The 13141-nt window shown below is 60.4% G+C and overlaps 1 protein-coding gene across 1 annotated transcript; it reads left to right on the forward strand.

Moving 5' to 3' along the window:
* Positions 1-622: 622 nt before the first annotated feature.
* On the forward strand, positions 623-9157 carry LOC147413265 (uncharacterized). The gene is made up of 13 exons (XM_086480080.1): positions 623-692; positions 1156-1217; positions 1372-1525; positions 1914-2170; positions 2475-2560; positions 3033-3127; positions 3234-3339; positions 3599-3710; positions 3862-3999; positions 4364-4539; positions 7556-7688; positions 7840-7977; positions 8924-9157. The coding sequence occupies exons 1-13, from the start codon at positions 623-625 to the stop codon at positions 9155-9157; spliced, it is 1761 nt and encodes a 586-aa protein (XP_086336206.1).
* Positions 9158-13141: the final 3984 nt, after the last annotated feature.

Genomic DNA, 13141 nt, shown 5'->3' on the forward strand with positions numbered 1-13141 from the left:
CGTGAGCCGGATCCTGGCCTTGCTCACGCGTCACTCACGGATTCGGCAGCAAAGTGCCAGCTGCAGATTCTTTGTGACTGCCTGTGATGTGTGATGTCACAACGGGCTGTCCACCCCCGTGGCGCTCACACCTCCGCACACACGTCTGGGGCTAGCGCAGCACCACTTTCAACTTCCAGTGTTTCATACCAGTCACCAAGTCTTGGCCATGTCTTCCCTTCAACATCTATGTGAGGACATTTCCTTGCACTTCACTTTCTCCAGCCTCCCACCAAACTAAACAGCCCTAATTACTTTCTTCCCCCCTGGGGACAAAGGTGGGTGGGGCCGCGAGGTGGCCTGTGACGTCACAGTGGGACACCCGCACCACAGCAACAACTCTCTCTCCCCACCGTGCCCCCGGCCACACTCCCGGCAACGCCCGGGCAACACCGGGGGGCTGCTCTCGCCAGCGCTCTGCTCCGCAGGAGCTGCCCTGCTGCCAGGAGGCGAGGGGAGGCCGCGGGAGAGCGCTGGAGGCCGGCACGCTTGCGGAAGTGGCAAGGAGGAGGAGGAGAGGAGCAGAGGGGTTTTAGGACAAGCACTTCTTTCCCAGCGGCTGCAGTGCAGGGAGAGGAAGAGGATGACGTACCTGCTCTTTAACCCCCTGGGGCCCAACGACCTCCCAACCCTCAAGGAGCTCACCACCAGCGGTAAGGCCCTGGAGGGAGGGCCCTTGCAGGAGCTCTGTCGGAGCCAAGATGAAGTGGAGACGAGCTGTGGAAAACCTGAGGCTGGGGCTGTGGTGGTGGTCTTCTGGAGGGGACTGGCGGCTGCAAGAAGAGCCCTGCCTGATGGTGCCCTGGGGCTCGAGGGCGGCTTTGGTAGCCCAGGCCTCTTAACCGCTGCCCGTGTCAAAGGGCGGGATCCCCTTCCCCAAAACACTCCTGATGCCTGCCTTTCCTTCCCAGGCTTGTCCTGGGCACAGGATGGGCTTTGTGGAGGCTGGGGGCGGTCCAGGACGCAGCTGGGCAGCCCCGGCGGTGCGAGTGTTTGCTCAGGGCAAGGGGGCGCTTGAGTGCACTCCACTGTCGCCTCTGTGGGGAGGGGAGGGGGGTGCCGGGCGGCTGGCCATTGCCAACTCAGAGCACGGCATGCCTTTCCTTTGCTTTCCAGAAATCTGCAGAGTCTGGGCTACCACGTCTCTGTACATCTGGAGACAGCTCTTGCAGAAGAGGGTGAGCCTCACCTCCTGCCCGTGCTCCATCCTGCCTCCTGGGGCATCCGGAGCGGGTCACAGAGCGCCATCCCCGGGGCCATGCCAGTCATCTGGCAGCCTTCCCGCCTCTGCGCAGCCCTGACAACGCTCCCTCCTCCTGCTTGCATTTTCAGGCGGTGGACATCGAAATTGGGACATTTGCCCTTGTGCCAGCCTGCGCCACGGTGGGAGAGGACCAGGTTTTGCCTGTTGAGAGACCCGTGTTCCAGCCGTGCAGGTTTCTGAAGGACTTTTACAAGCTCAAGTGTACCAAGACCGAAATTCCTGGTAAGACGACAGGTGCATCCCCTGCACAGCCCTTGCATTTGCCTTGGTGCCGACATCTCTGTGACATGGCCGAGCAAAGGCTCTTGCGACCTGGAGAGCGATGAGCGGGGGAGCGGGGGCACATGGTCGTCCACCCAGCACCTTGACCCTCCCTGGGGAGCCAGCCTCATCTCCCCAGCTCACCCTATGCTCCAGCTGGTTGCTGGCAGCAGGAGGCAAAGCTTCTCTTTGCCTCCTCCTGACCATCAGGTCCTTTCTGGACACGCGGCTGAAGCCAAAATGGCCTCTGGCAGAGCGTTGCCTGAGTGCTGGCCACTGACGGCACCTAGTCTGGGAGTCGGCTGAACTGCGGTGGCAGTGACTTGGTTGCTTTGCGCTTGTTTCCTAGACGAGACACCACTTGTTCAGCTCGACTTTGAGGAGATTGCTGCAGACATCCACTTCCAACAAAAAATCGTGGAGCAGTGCATACATGAGACCCTGCTTTTCTTCGCTGGGGCCCTCCGAGACAACAAGGAGGTGGAATTCTCCTTCAAGGGCATTGGCATCCTTGCTGTGCGAAGAAAAGTGGTCAGCATGACCTTCTTTGATGACTGCCTCCTGGAGCTGGATACGACAGGGAACATGCTGGCAGCTCTTCTTGGGGTGAGCTTGTCATTTCTCCGGGGCTGCTCCTCTTGGCTCCATGGCAATGCTGTCAAAGCTCTCCCCAGCCCCTTTCTCTTGCCTGCCGTCGTCACCTGCCGCGGCCCCTGGCCTAGACACCTGCTCCATGAGCTAGGCCAAGGCTTGGTAGCACCTCACCCTCTTTGAGGCAGGGGCTAATGACGTCAAGGGAGAAGGCGGCGTGCGGCTTTCTGAGAGGCAGCCTTTGCGTCTTTGAGCAGCAAGATTTACTGCCTTTCTACGTGCCCTGGGCATCTGCTGATGTGTCCCTGTCCCCTTGCAGGACCGCAAGATGATGAGTATTGTGGCCTTTGCGGGCAAAGACAATTTTAGCCGGATCAGTCAAGACGGGATCATCATGCTGCCAAGGTGAGCAGGGTGGCTTCTGCAGCCCCTGGCTGGTCGAGGCAGCAGCAGCTGCTCAGCCCCTGCTGTGGAGGTACCCTCTTGCCGAGGCCCCTCTCCTGCTGGGCTTAGGCAAGTGCATCTCCTTCCCCGGAGAGCTTCCCTGTCTGCCCGCTGCTCGTTCCTGCCCAGCTTGGAGAGTGCAGGTGAAGCAGCCAGTCTGCTCCTGATGGGCCCTGAGAGAGTGAGAGAGGCAGGAGGGTTTGCAGGGGCAGCAAGGAGGGCGTGTGCTGCCGTCATCAGCTTTCTGGCAGGAAGGCCAGGCAAGCACCGTCAGAAGCTGAGGGAGGCCGTGGGGCCCCTCCGGTCCCACAGGGAGCTGTGTCCTCCAAGAACTTGGCAGTGGCTCCCAAAGATGCCTGCCAGAAGCTTATGAGCATCACCTGCCAGGGAAGCGCGGTGCCCTTTTGCCTAGCTGGTGCCTTCTTGTTTCCAGGTTTGCACTTGAGACCCCCAACTCAGCATCGGGCCCTGGCATTTCTGTGAAGCCCAGGACAGAGTTGGCGCCTGGGGGCAGGGGTGCCCACAGAGGTAATGTCCCAGCTGAGGAGTGCTGGCAGGGGGCTGTGGGCGCTCCTCTCTGGCCCACAGGCTCCCAAAGACACTGTTGTGCCCTCCTCTTGTCTCCTGCTTGCAGTGAGTGTGCTGGATCCGGTGTCCCTGGCTCAGAGGAGGGTTTCTGCATTCAGACAGCTGGCAAAGGAAGGCGAGCGGGCTAAAGCCAAGGAAGCTGGCCGAGCCAGGTGAGCCTGCTGGCGGAGCAGTGTGGTGGGGGGGCGCAGGGGCACCCGGTGCCCTTGTTGTAGTATGCGCGAGAGGCGTCCATTGGCCGGGGTGTCTGTGCTGATGCCGAAAGGCCCCGGAGACCTTGTGCTGCCGGACATGTGCTCCTCCTGCCGAACCGGCTGGTGGTGCCGGAGCCGGGGGGAAGGCTGCATGCCCGTCCTGGAGCAACAGGCTCAGACTGGGCTCCCACAAGCTCAGCCTGTGTTGCCTCTTTAGATTCCTGCCAGTAATCCAGCAGAAGTCCCAGGAGAAGCCGACAGAGCTCAGCAAACCTCCAGCTCGGCCGCACTTGCGGCTCCCTGCGTCTGTTCCGCAGCCCTCAGGAACGGTACGCCCTAGGGATCTGCCAGCCCCGTGTCACATTTTGGGCTCTGGGCCGGGGCACAAGGGGCAGCAGGACCTGCCCATCGTCCCAGCCCCCCTGCCCTGCCCAAGCCCAAGGAGACTAACGCTGCGTGTGGTGTGTGTGTGGCCTCCAGAGAACGAGCTCCCTCCACACTGAGAGGGAAGAAAACCAGCTCCGGCTGCACATGGCATTCAAGCGCCAAGAGGTGGAAGCAGAAGTGTGGCGCCAGTACCATGCAAGCAGAACTGGGCAGAAGGTGGAGCTAGGCCAGGTACGGCATGCACTTCACAGCCCCCTGGAAAAGGGTGTTTCCCCTTCCCCATCCCCTGGGAGGGCTGCAGGGAAGGTCTCCCGGCAGCGCTGTGGCCAACTGGCCAGGCAGGGGTCTTCCGTCTGCCTGCTGCCCTGCACATTGCCCTGCAGGAGGAGCTGTTCCTAGGGCCCCAGGCCAAAGCGTGCAGTTGGCGGTGGCATGAGCGGTCAGTTTCGTGCCCAGACCTCTCTCTGGGGGGGTCAGCACCGCTGCCTTGAAGACTAAGCCAAGCCTGCGCAAGCCGCTCGCCTCGGCTGAAGCCTTGCGAGCAGCCCCAGCCACTGGTGGCACTGCTTTAGGAGAGGCTCTTCTGCCTTTGCAGAGCCGTTGCCGCTACCTGTTTGAGGACCCCGATCGCCCTCCCCACCTCCTGAGAAAGGCCTATGCCGAGCAGCTGAGGGAGAGGCTAAAGGAGAAGGAGACATGCCAAAGCACTGCAAGGCAGAGAGACACAGAGGGGCGGGCAGAGCTGCACCACCTGGAGACCGCACTGGAAGTGTAAGTGTGTGCTGGCTCCTGCAGAGGCCGGGCAAAGCCTTGGGCGGCTCCCATCACTGGAGGTGTCTGGGCTGAAGACGGAAGGCTGGCTCAGCCGGCTGGGTTCTGCCTTCCCAAAGCAGGCAGGCGGTGCTTGCCCTCCCCACGCCGTGACTCCCGGGTGCCTGGCCCTCAGCTCTGATGCCTGATGTGTCGGAGGCTCAGCCCGGCCCGGCTTCACGCCCGGCTGATCTGCACTCTTCACTGCAGACAGGCTGGGGTGCAACGGCCCACGAGACACGGCCCAGAGCAGCGGCCTGGGCTCAGCAGCACCTGCGAGAAGTACTGGCCCGAGCCAGGCTTTGGGGTGCCGTGGGCCCTTCTCCTTGGCCACGGAGCTGAGGCCCTTTCTTCTGTGTCCTTTAGCAAGGGGGAGAAGATGAGGCTGTTGGAGCGCCCTGGGAAGGCCCAGCGACCGCCAGCCGCACGAGGAAGCTGCAAGCAGCCCCGGAGAGCCCAGCGGCAGGGGCCTTAGGCATCACAGCAGACGCCCTTCTCAACGGGAGAGCCGTCAGCAGCGGGTGGCAGGGCCGAGGAGTGCCTCTGCAGACGGGAACCCGCCAAATAAAGGCTGCTGGTGCCTGTGCCCAGCCAGAGTGACCACGCTGCTCCCCGCTTTGATTCAAGCCATCCATTCCTGTGCTCGTGCAGGTTCGTATGTGCCGTCTTTGCTGAGTGAAATAAATCACAAGCGACTCCGCAGCGCCAGCGCACCGACAGCAACGTGAGCCGGATCCTGGCCTTGCTCACGCATCGCTCACGGATTCGGCAGCAAAGTGCCAGCTGCAGATTCTTTGTGACTGCCTTTGCGAGAGGCAAAATGAGAGACATGCAAGAGCAATGGAAAACTGAGTTTGTGGCTTTGCAGTTTTAGGAGTTAAAATGCACTTTAAAGAGCAAGCCAAGTCATCTTTTTTCACCTGCTACTGAGGAGACCTATGTAGAAGTTGAAAAGAATATGATGAACGAGGACTCAGTCATCCCTGCTTTATAATCTGCTTTAGAACTAGACCGGGTCAGGGCTGAGGTGACAGACGAAAGAAAGCGTGAAAGCGCTAGCCACCTGCATGGTTTTCACTTTAATTGGGACCCAGAGGCCGTACCACATTGCCAGGTAGAGATGGATTATCTTGAAGGACGGGTTTAGGTATTGCAGCTACTCCCATTTCACTTCAGGTGATGTACCGGTTTAAGTGCATTGCTGGTTTTGGGCCCGTTGGTTTATTTTGTCCAGCTTCCACGTTGATATTCCTTCCACAAAATCCAAATCCTGCCTAGCAATGCTCAAAGCAGTTCTGTGCTTATAAACTGGATGCCCATTCTCAGCGCCAACTGACACTACATTTGCATAACTCCTTACTCTGATTTCACCAAAATATACCTAGGTAAGGTGGAGGGCTTCTTAAGAGTTCTGGGCACCTGGCAACCCCTTGGTTTCTGAAAAGGCTGTATTTGAAACAAATGCCTGCAACAGTTTCTTCCCCTGATTCTACTGGAGAAATTCTCCGCACCTCTTCATACCTCCTCTTACTAGAGGCCTTTGCTGGAAAAGCCGAGCCTTGACTGGCAGCTAACCTCATCATTAGCAGCACATCCCCAGAGCAAATTTCGTTTTTGACTCTACTTCTCTGAAACAAGCTATTGTCTTAGGAAACAACGTTTGCTTGATCGCCGAGGCATTAGAGAAGGGCGAAAGTACTACAACTTTATTGCCGCCTCTGACTGGCTTTACTCTTTTCTTCCACCCCTTGTCAAACCCACGCAGTTAACACAGTTTTGGTAGCCTCAGTCCAACTCAGAGCTGCGGGCAGTAACAAAGTCGGTGAATTACTGCCTGGCCCACAAAACATCTGGCAGGCAAGCAGTCTAATGAATCAGAAAGCCTGCATCGTGGCCACTTGGTGTGACTGCCCAGTCTCCCTGCGCTGCCCTCAGGCTGGCGAGTCCTAGAAAGGTCTTGGTGCTGGATCTTTTCTGTTCCTGCTGGCAGCGACAAGTCTCCCTACCACTGCCCTGAAGAAGTACTGACGGGGCCTGACGGATCTGAGTGCTTTGCGGGGCCTGAGGGGCCTGACGGGCCCGATCGATCTGAGGGGCCCCGCAACCGCCCGCTGCTCCGACCGGTGCGGGGCACGCGTGCAGTTCGCGTCGGCCGTCCTGATTGGCTCCGGCGCGCCGGACACCTCTCGCGGTGAAGCGAAGCGGGAACAGCTCCTGGCGGCTAACGGCCGGCTGCCCACAAGATGGCGCTCGCGGGCTGAGGCGCAGGGCCCGGTGCTCGCACAGCGCTCAGAACACCATCATTCAGGTGGACAAGACCTTTAAAGGCGCCCAGGCCAACCGTTGACGTAAGGCTGCCGAGTCCACCGCCACACCCTGTCCCCGAGTGACACACCTGCATGTCTTTTAGAGACTTCCAGGGATGGTGACTCCCCCACTTCCCTGTGCAGCCTGTCCCAATGCTTGACAACCCTTTCGGGGAAGGAATTTTTCCGGGTGTCCAACCTAAACTTCCCCTGGCACAACTTGAGGCCATTTCCTCTTGTCCTATCACTTGTTACTTGGGAGAAAAGACGGCTCCCACCTCACTACAGCCTCCTTTCAGGAGTGGAGAGAGCGATAAGGTCTCCCCTCAGCCTCCTCTTCTCCAGGCTAAACAGCCCCGGTTCCCTCAGCCTCTCCTCATAAGACCTGTTCTCCAGGCCCCTCACCAGCTTCGTTGCCCTTCTCTGGACGCGCTCCAGCCCCTCAACGTCCTTCTTGCAGTGAGGGGCCCAAAACTGCACACAGGATTCAGGGTGTGGCCTCACCAGCGCTAAGTCCAGAGGCACAATCACTTCCCTACTGCTGCTGGCCACCCTCTTTCTGATACAGGCCAGGGTGCTGTTGGACTTCTTAGCCACTTGGGCACACTGCCGGCTCATTTTTGTTCTCCTTCCATCATGTTCATTCTCTTTCTCCTGACTGGTCTTACTAGTTTCAACCTAGTCATTTTAAAGAAGAAGCCAGTAATCCAGCAGAAGTCCCAGGAGAAGCCGACAGAGCTCAGCAAACCTCCAGCTCGGCCGCACTTGCGGCTCCCTGCGAGTGTTCCGCAGCCCTCAGGAACGGTACGCCCTAGGGATTTGCCAGCCCCGTGTCACATTTTGGGCTCTGGGCCGGGGCACAAGGGGCAGCAGGACCTGCCCATCGTCCCAGCCCCCCTGCCCTGCCCAAGCCCAAGGAGACTAACGCTGCGTGTGGTGTGTGTGTGGCCTCCAGAGAACGAGCTCCCTCCACACTGAGAGGGAAGAAAACCAGCTCCGGCTGCACATGGCATTCAAGCGCCAAGAGGTGGAAGCAGAAGTGTGGCGCCAGTACCAGGCCAGCAGAACTGGGCAGAAGGTGGAGCTAGGCCAGGTACAGCATGCACTTCACAGACCCCTGGAAAAAGGGTGTTTCTCCTTCCCCATCCCCTGGGAGGGCTGCAGGGAAGGTCTCCCGGCAGCGCTGTGGCCAACTGGCCAGGCAGGGGTCTTCCGTCTGCCTGCTGCCCTGCACATTGCCCTGCAGGAGGAGCTGTTCCTAGGGCCCCAGGCCAAAGCGTGCAGTTGGCGGTGGCATGAGCGGTCAGTTTCGTGCCCAGACCTCTCTCTGGGGGGGTCAGCACCGCTGCCTTGAAGACTAAGCCAAGCCTGCGCAAGCCTCTCGCCTCGGCTGAAGCCTTGCGAGCAGCCCCAGCCACTGGTGGCACTGCTTTAGGAGAGGCTCTCCTGCCTTTGCAGAGCCGTTGCCGCTACCTGTTTGAGGACCCCGATCGCCCTCCCCACCTCCTGAGAAAGGCCTATGCCGAGCAGCTGAGGGAGAGGCTAAAGGAGAAGGAGACATGCCAAAGCACTGCAAGGCAGAGAGACACAGAGGGGCGGGCAGAGCTGCACCACCTGGAGACCGCACTGGAAGTGTAAGTGTGTGCTGGCTCCTGCAGAGGCCGGGCAAAGCCTTGGGCGGCTCCCATCACTGGAGGTGTCTGGGCTGAAGACGGAAGGCTGGCTCAGCCGGCTGGGTTCTGCCTTCCCAAAGCAGGCAGGCGGTGCTTGCCCTCCCCACGCCGTGACTCCCGGGTGCCTGGCCCTCAGCTCTGATGCCTGATGTGTCGGAGGCTCAGCCCGGCCCGGCTTCACGCCCGGCTGATCTGCACTCTTCACTGCAGACAGGCTGGGGCGCAACGGCCCACGAGACACGGCCCAGAGCAGCGGCCTGGGCTCAGCAGCACCTGCGAGAAGTACTGGCCCGAGCCAGGCTTTGGGGTGCCGTGGGCCCTTCTCCTTGGCCACGGAGCTGAGGCCCTTTCTTCTGTGTCCTTTAGCAAGGGGGAGAAGATGAGGCTGTTGGAGCGCCCTGGGAAGGCCCAGCGACCGCCAGCCGCACGAGGAAGCTGCAAGCAGCCCCGGAGAGCCCAGCGGCAGGGGCCTTAGGCATCACAGCAGACGCCCTTCTCAACGGGAGAGCCGTCAGCAGCGGGTGGCAGGGCCGAGGAGTGCCTCTGCAGACGGGAACCCGCCAAATAAAGGCTGCTGGTGCCTGTGCCCAGCCAGAGTGACCACGCTGCTCCCCGCTTTGATTCAAGCCATCCATTCCTGTGCACGTGCAGGTTTGTATGTGCCGTCTTTGCTGAGTGAAATAAATCACAAACGACTCGGCAGCTCCAGCGCACCGACAGCAACGTGAGCCGGATCCTGGCCTTGCTCACGCGTCACTCACGGATTCGGCAGCAAAGTGCCAATTGCAGATTCTTTGTGACTGCCTGTGATGTGTGATGTCACAACGGGCTGTCCACCCCCGTGGCGCTCACACCTCCGCACACACGTCTGGGGCTAGCGCAGCACCACTTTCAACTTCCAGTGTTTCATACCAGTCACCAAGTCTTGGCCGTGTCTTCCCTTCAACATCTATGTGAGGACATTTCCTTGCACTTCACTTTCTCCAGCCTCCCACCAAACTAAACAGCCCTAATTACTTTCTTCCCCCCTGGGGACAAAGGTGGGTGGGGCCGCGAGGTGGCCTGTGACGTCACAGTGGGACACCCGCACCACAGCAACAACTCTCTCTCCCCACCGTGCCCCCGGCCACACTCCCGGCAACGCCCGGGCAACACCGGGGGGCTGCTCTCGCCAGCGCTCTGCTCCGCAGGAGCTGCCCTGCTGCCAGGAGGCGAGGGGAGGCCGCGGGAGAGCGCTGGAGGCCGGCACGCTTGCGGAAGTGGCAAGGAGGAGGAGGAGAGGAGCAGAGGGGTTTTAGGACAAGCACTTCTTTCCCAGCGGCTGCAGTGCAGGGAGAGGAAGAGGATGACGTACCTGCTCTTTAACCCCCTGGGGCCCAACGACCTCCCAACCCTCAAGGAGCTCACCACCAGCGGTAAGGCCCTGGAGGGAGGGCCCTTGCAGGAGCTCTGTCGGAGCCAAGATGAAGTGGAGACGAGCTGTGGAAAACCTGAGGCTGGGGCTGTGGTGGTGGTCTTCTGGAGGGGACTGGCGGCTGCAAGAAGAGCCCTGCCTGATGGTGCCCTGGGGCTCGAGGGCGGCTTTGGTAGCCCAGGCCTCTTAACCGCTGCCCGTGTCAAAGGGCGGGATCCCCTTCCCCAAAACACTCCTGATGCCTGCCTTTCCTTCCCAGGCTTGTCCTGGGCACAGGATGGGCTTTGTGGAGGCTGGGGGCGGTCCAGGACGCAGCTGGGCAGCCCCGGCGGTGCGAGTGTTTGCTCAGGGCAAGGGGGCGCTTGAGTGCACTCCACTGTCGCCTCTGTGGGGAGGGGAGGGGGGTGCCGGGCGGCTGGCCATTGCCAACTCAGAGCACGGCATGCCTTTCCTTTGCTTTCCAGAAATCTGCAGAGTCTGGGCTACCACGTCTCTGTACATCTGGAGACAGCTCTTGCAGAAGAGGGTGAGCCTCACCTCCTGCCCGTGCTCCATCCTGCCCCCTGGGGCATCCGGAGCGGGTCACAGAGCGCCATCCCCGGGGCCATGCCAGTCATCTGGCAGCCTTCCCGCCTCTGCGCAGCCCTGACAACGCTCCCTCCTCCTGCTTGCATTTTCAGGCGGTGGACATCGAAATTGGGACATTTGCCCTTGTGCCAGGCTGCGCCACGGTGGGAGAGGACCAGGTTTTGCCTGTTGAGAGACCCGTGTTCCAGCCGTGCAGGTTTCTGAAGGACTTTTACAAGCTCAAGTGTACCAAGACCGAAATTCCTGGTAAGACGACAGGTGCATCCCCTGCACAGCCCTTGCATTTGCCTTGGTGCCGACATCTCTGTGACATGGCCGAGCAAAGGCTCTTGCGACCTGGAGAGCGATGAGCGGGGGAGCGGGGGCACATGGTCGTCCACCCAGCACCTTGACCCTCCCTGGGGAGCCAGCCTCATCTCCCCAGCTCACCCTATGCTCCAGCTGGTTGCTGGCAGCAGGAGGCAAAGCTTCTCTTTGCCTCCTCCTGACCATCAGGTCCTTTCTGGACACGCGGCTGAAGCCAAAATGGCCTCTGGCAGAGCGTTGCCTGAGTGCTGGCCACTGACGGCACCTAGTCTGGGAGTCGGCTGAACTGCGGTGGCAGTGACTTGGTTGCTTTGCGCTTGTTTCCTAGATGAGACACCACTTGTTCAGCTCGACTTTGAGGAGATTGCTGCAGACATCCACTTCCAACAAAAAATCGTGGAGCAGTGCATACATGAGACCCTGCTTTTCTTCGCTGGGGCCCTCCGAGACAACAAGGAGGTGGAATTCTCCTTCAAGGGCATTGGCATCCTTGCTGTGCGAAGAAAAGTGGTCAGCATGACCTTCTTTGATGACTGCCTCCTGGAGCTGGATACGACAGGGAACATGCTGGCAGCTCTTCTTGGGGTGAGCTTGTCATTTCTCCGGGGCTGCTCCTCTTGGCTCCATGGCAATGCTGTCAAAGCTCTCCCCAGCCCCTTTCTCTTGCCTGCCGTCGTCACCTGCCGCGGCCCCTGGCCTAGACACCTGCTCCATGAGCTAGGCCAAGGCTTGGTAGCACCTCACCCTCTTTGAGGCAGGGGCTAATGACGTCAAGGGAGAAGGCGGCGTGCGGCTTTCTGAGAGGCAGCCTTTGCGTCTTTGAGCAGCAAGATTTACTGCCTTTCTACGTGCCCTGGGCATCTGCTGATGTGTCCCTGTCCCCTTGCAGGACCGCAAGATGATGAGTATTGTGGCCTTTGCGGGCAAAGACAATTTTAGCCGGATCAGTCAAGACGGGATCATCATGCTGCCAAGGTGAGCAGGGTGGCTTCTGCAGCCCCTGGCTGGTCGAGGCAGCAGCAGCTGCTCAGCCCCTGCTGTGGAGGTACCCTCTTGCCGAGGCCCCTCTCCTGCTGGGCTTAGGCAAGTGCATCTCCTTCCCCGGAGAGCTTCCCTGTCTGCCCGCTGCTCGTTCCTGCCCAGCTTGGAGAGTGCAGGTGAAGCAGCCAGTCTGCTCCTGATGGGCCCTGAGAGAGTGAGAGAGGCAGGAGGGTTTGCAGGGGCAGCAAGGAGGGCGTGTGCTGCCGTCATCAGCTTTCTGGCAGGAAGGCCAGGCAAGCACCGTCAGAAGCTGAGGGAGGCCGTGGGGCCCCTCCGGTCCCACAGGGAGCTGTGTCCTCCAAGAACTTGGCAGTGGCTCCCAAAGATGCCTGCCAGAAGCTTATGAGCATCACCTGCCAGGGAAGCGCGGTGCCCTTTTGCCTAGCTGGTGCCTTCTTGTTTCCAGGTTTGCACTTGAGACCCCCAACTCAGCATCGGGCCCTGGCATTTCTGTGAAGCCCAGGACAGAGTTGGCGCCTGGGGGCAGGGGTGCCCGCAGAGGTAATGTCCCAGCTGAGGAGTGCTGGCAGGGGGCTGTGGGCGCTCCTCTCTGGCCCACAGGCTCCCAAAGACACTGTTGTGCCCTCCTCTTGTCTCCTGCTTGCAGTGAGTGTGCTGGATCCGGTGTCCCTGGCTCAGAGGAGGGTTTCTGCATTCAGACAGCTGGCAAAGGAAGGCGAGCGGGCTAAAGCCAAGGAAGCTGGCCGAGCCAGGTGAGCCTGCTGGCGGAGCAGTGTGGTGGGGGGGCGCAGGGTCACCCGGTGCCCTTGTTGTAGTATGCGCGAGAGGTGTCCATTGGCCGGGGTTTCTGTGCTGATGCCGAAAGGCCCCGGAGACCTTGTGCTGCCGGACATGTGCTCCTCCTGCCGAACCGGCTGGTGGTGCCGGAGCCGGGGGGAAGGCTGCATGCCCGTCCTGGAGCAACAGGCTCAGACTGGGCTCCCACAAGCTCAGCCTGTGTTGCCTCTTTAGATTCCTGCCAGTAATCCAGCAGAAGTCCCAGGAGAAGCCGACAGAGCTCAGCAAACCTCCAGCTCGGCCGCACTTGCGGCTCCCTGCGTCTGTTCCGCAGCCCTCAGGAACGGTACGCCCTAGGGATCTGCCAGCCCCGTGTCACATTTTGGGCTCTGGGCCGGGGCACAAGGGGCAGCAGGACCTGCCCATCGTCCCAGCACCCCTGCCCTGCCCAAGCCCAAGGAGACTAACGCTGCGTGTGGTGTGTGTGTGGCCTCCAG

Source organism: Leptosomus discolor, chromosome Z, assembly GCF_034619465.1.
Source record: "Leptosomus discolor isolate bLepDis1 chromosome Z, bLepDis1.hap2, whole genome shotgun sequence".
Classification (NCBI taxonomy): Eukaryota; Metazoa; Chordata; class Aves; order Leptosomiformes; family Leptosomidae; genus Leptosomus; species Leptosomus discolor.

What these genes read in the sequence shown, in the direction of transcription:
- LOC147413265 (XM_086480080.1), top strand. Translation starts at nt 623, where the DNA reads ATGACGTACCTGCTCTTTAACCCCCTGGGGCCCAACGACCTCCCAACC. An exon ending in CAAGGAGCTCACCACCAGCG is followed by an intron (nt 693 to 1,155) that starts GTAAGGCCCTGG and finishes TTTGCTTTCCAG; the next exon opens with AAATCTGCAGAGTCTGGGCT. An exon ending in AGAAGGTGGAGCTAGGCCAG is followed by an intron (nt 4,000 to 4,363) that starts GTACGGCATGCA and finishes CTGCCTTTGCAG; the next exon opens with AGCCGTTGCCGCTACCTGTT.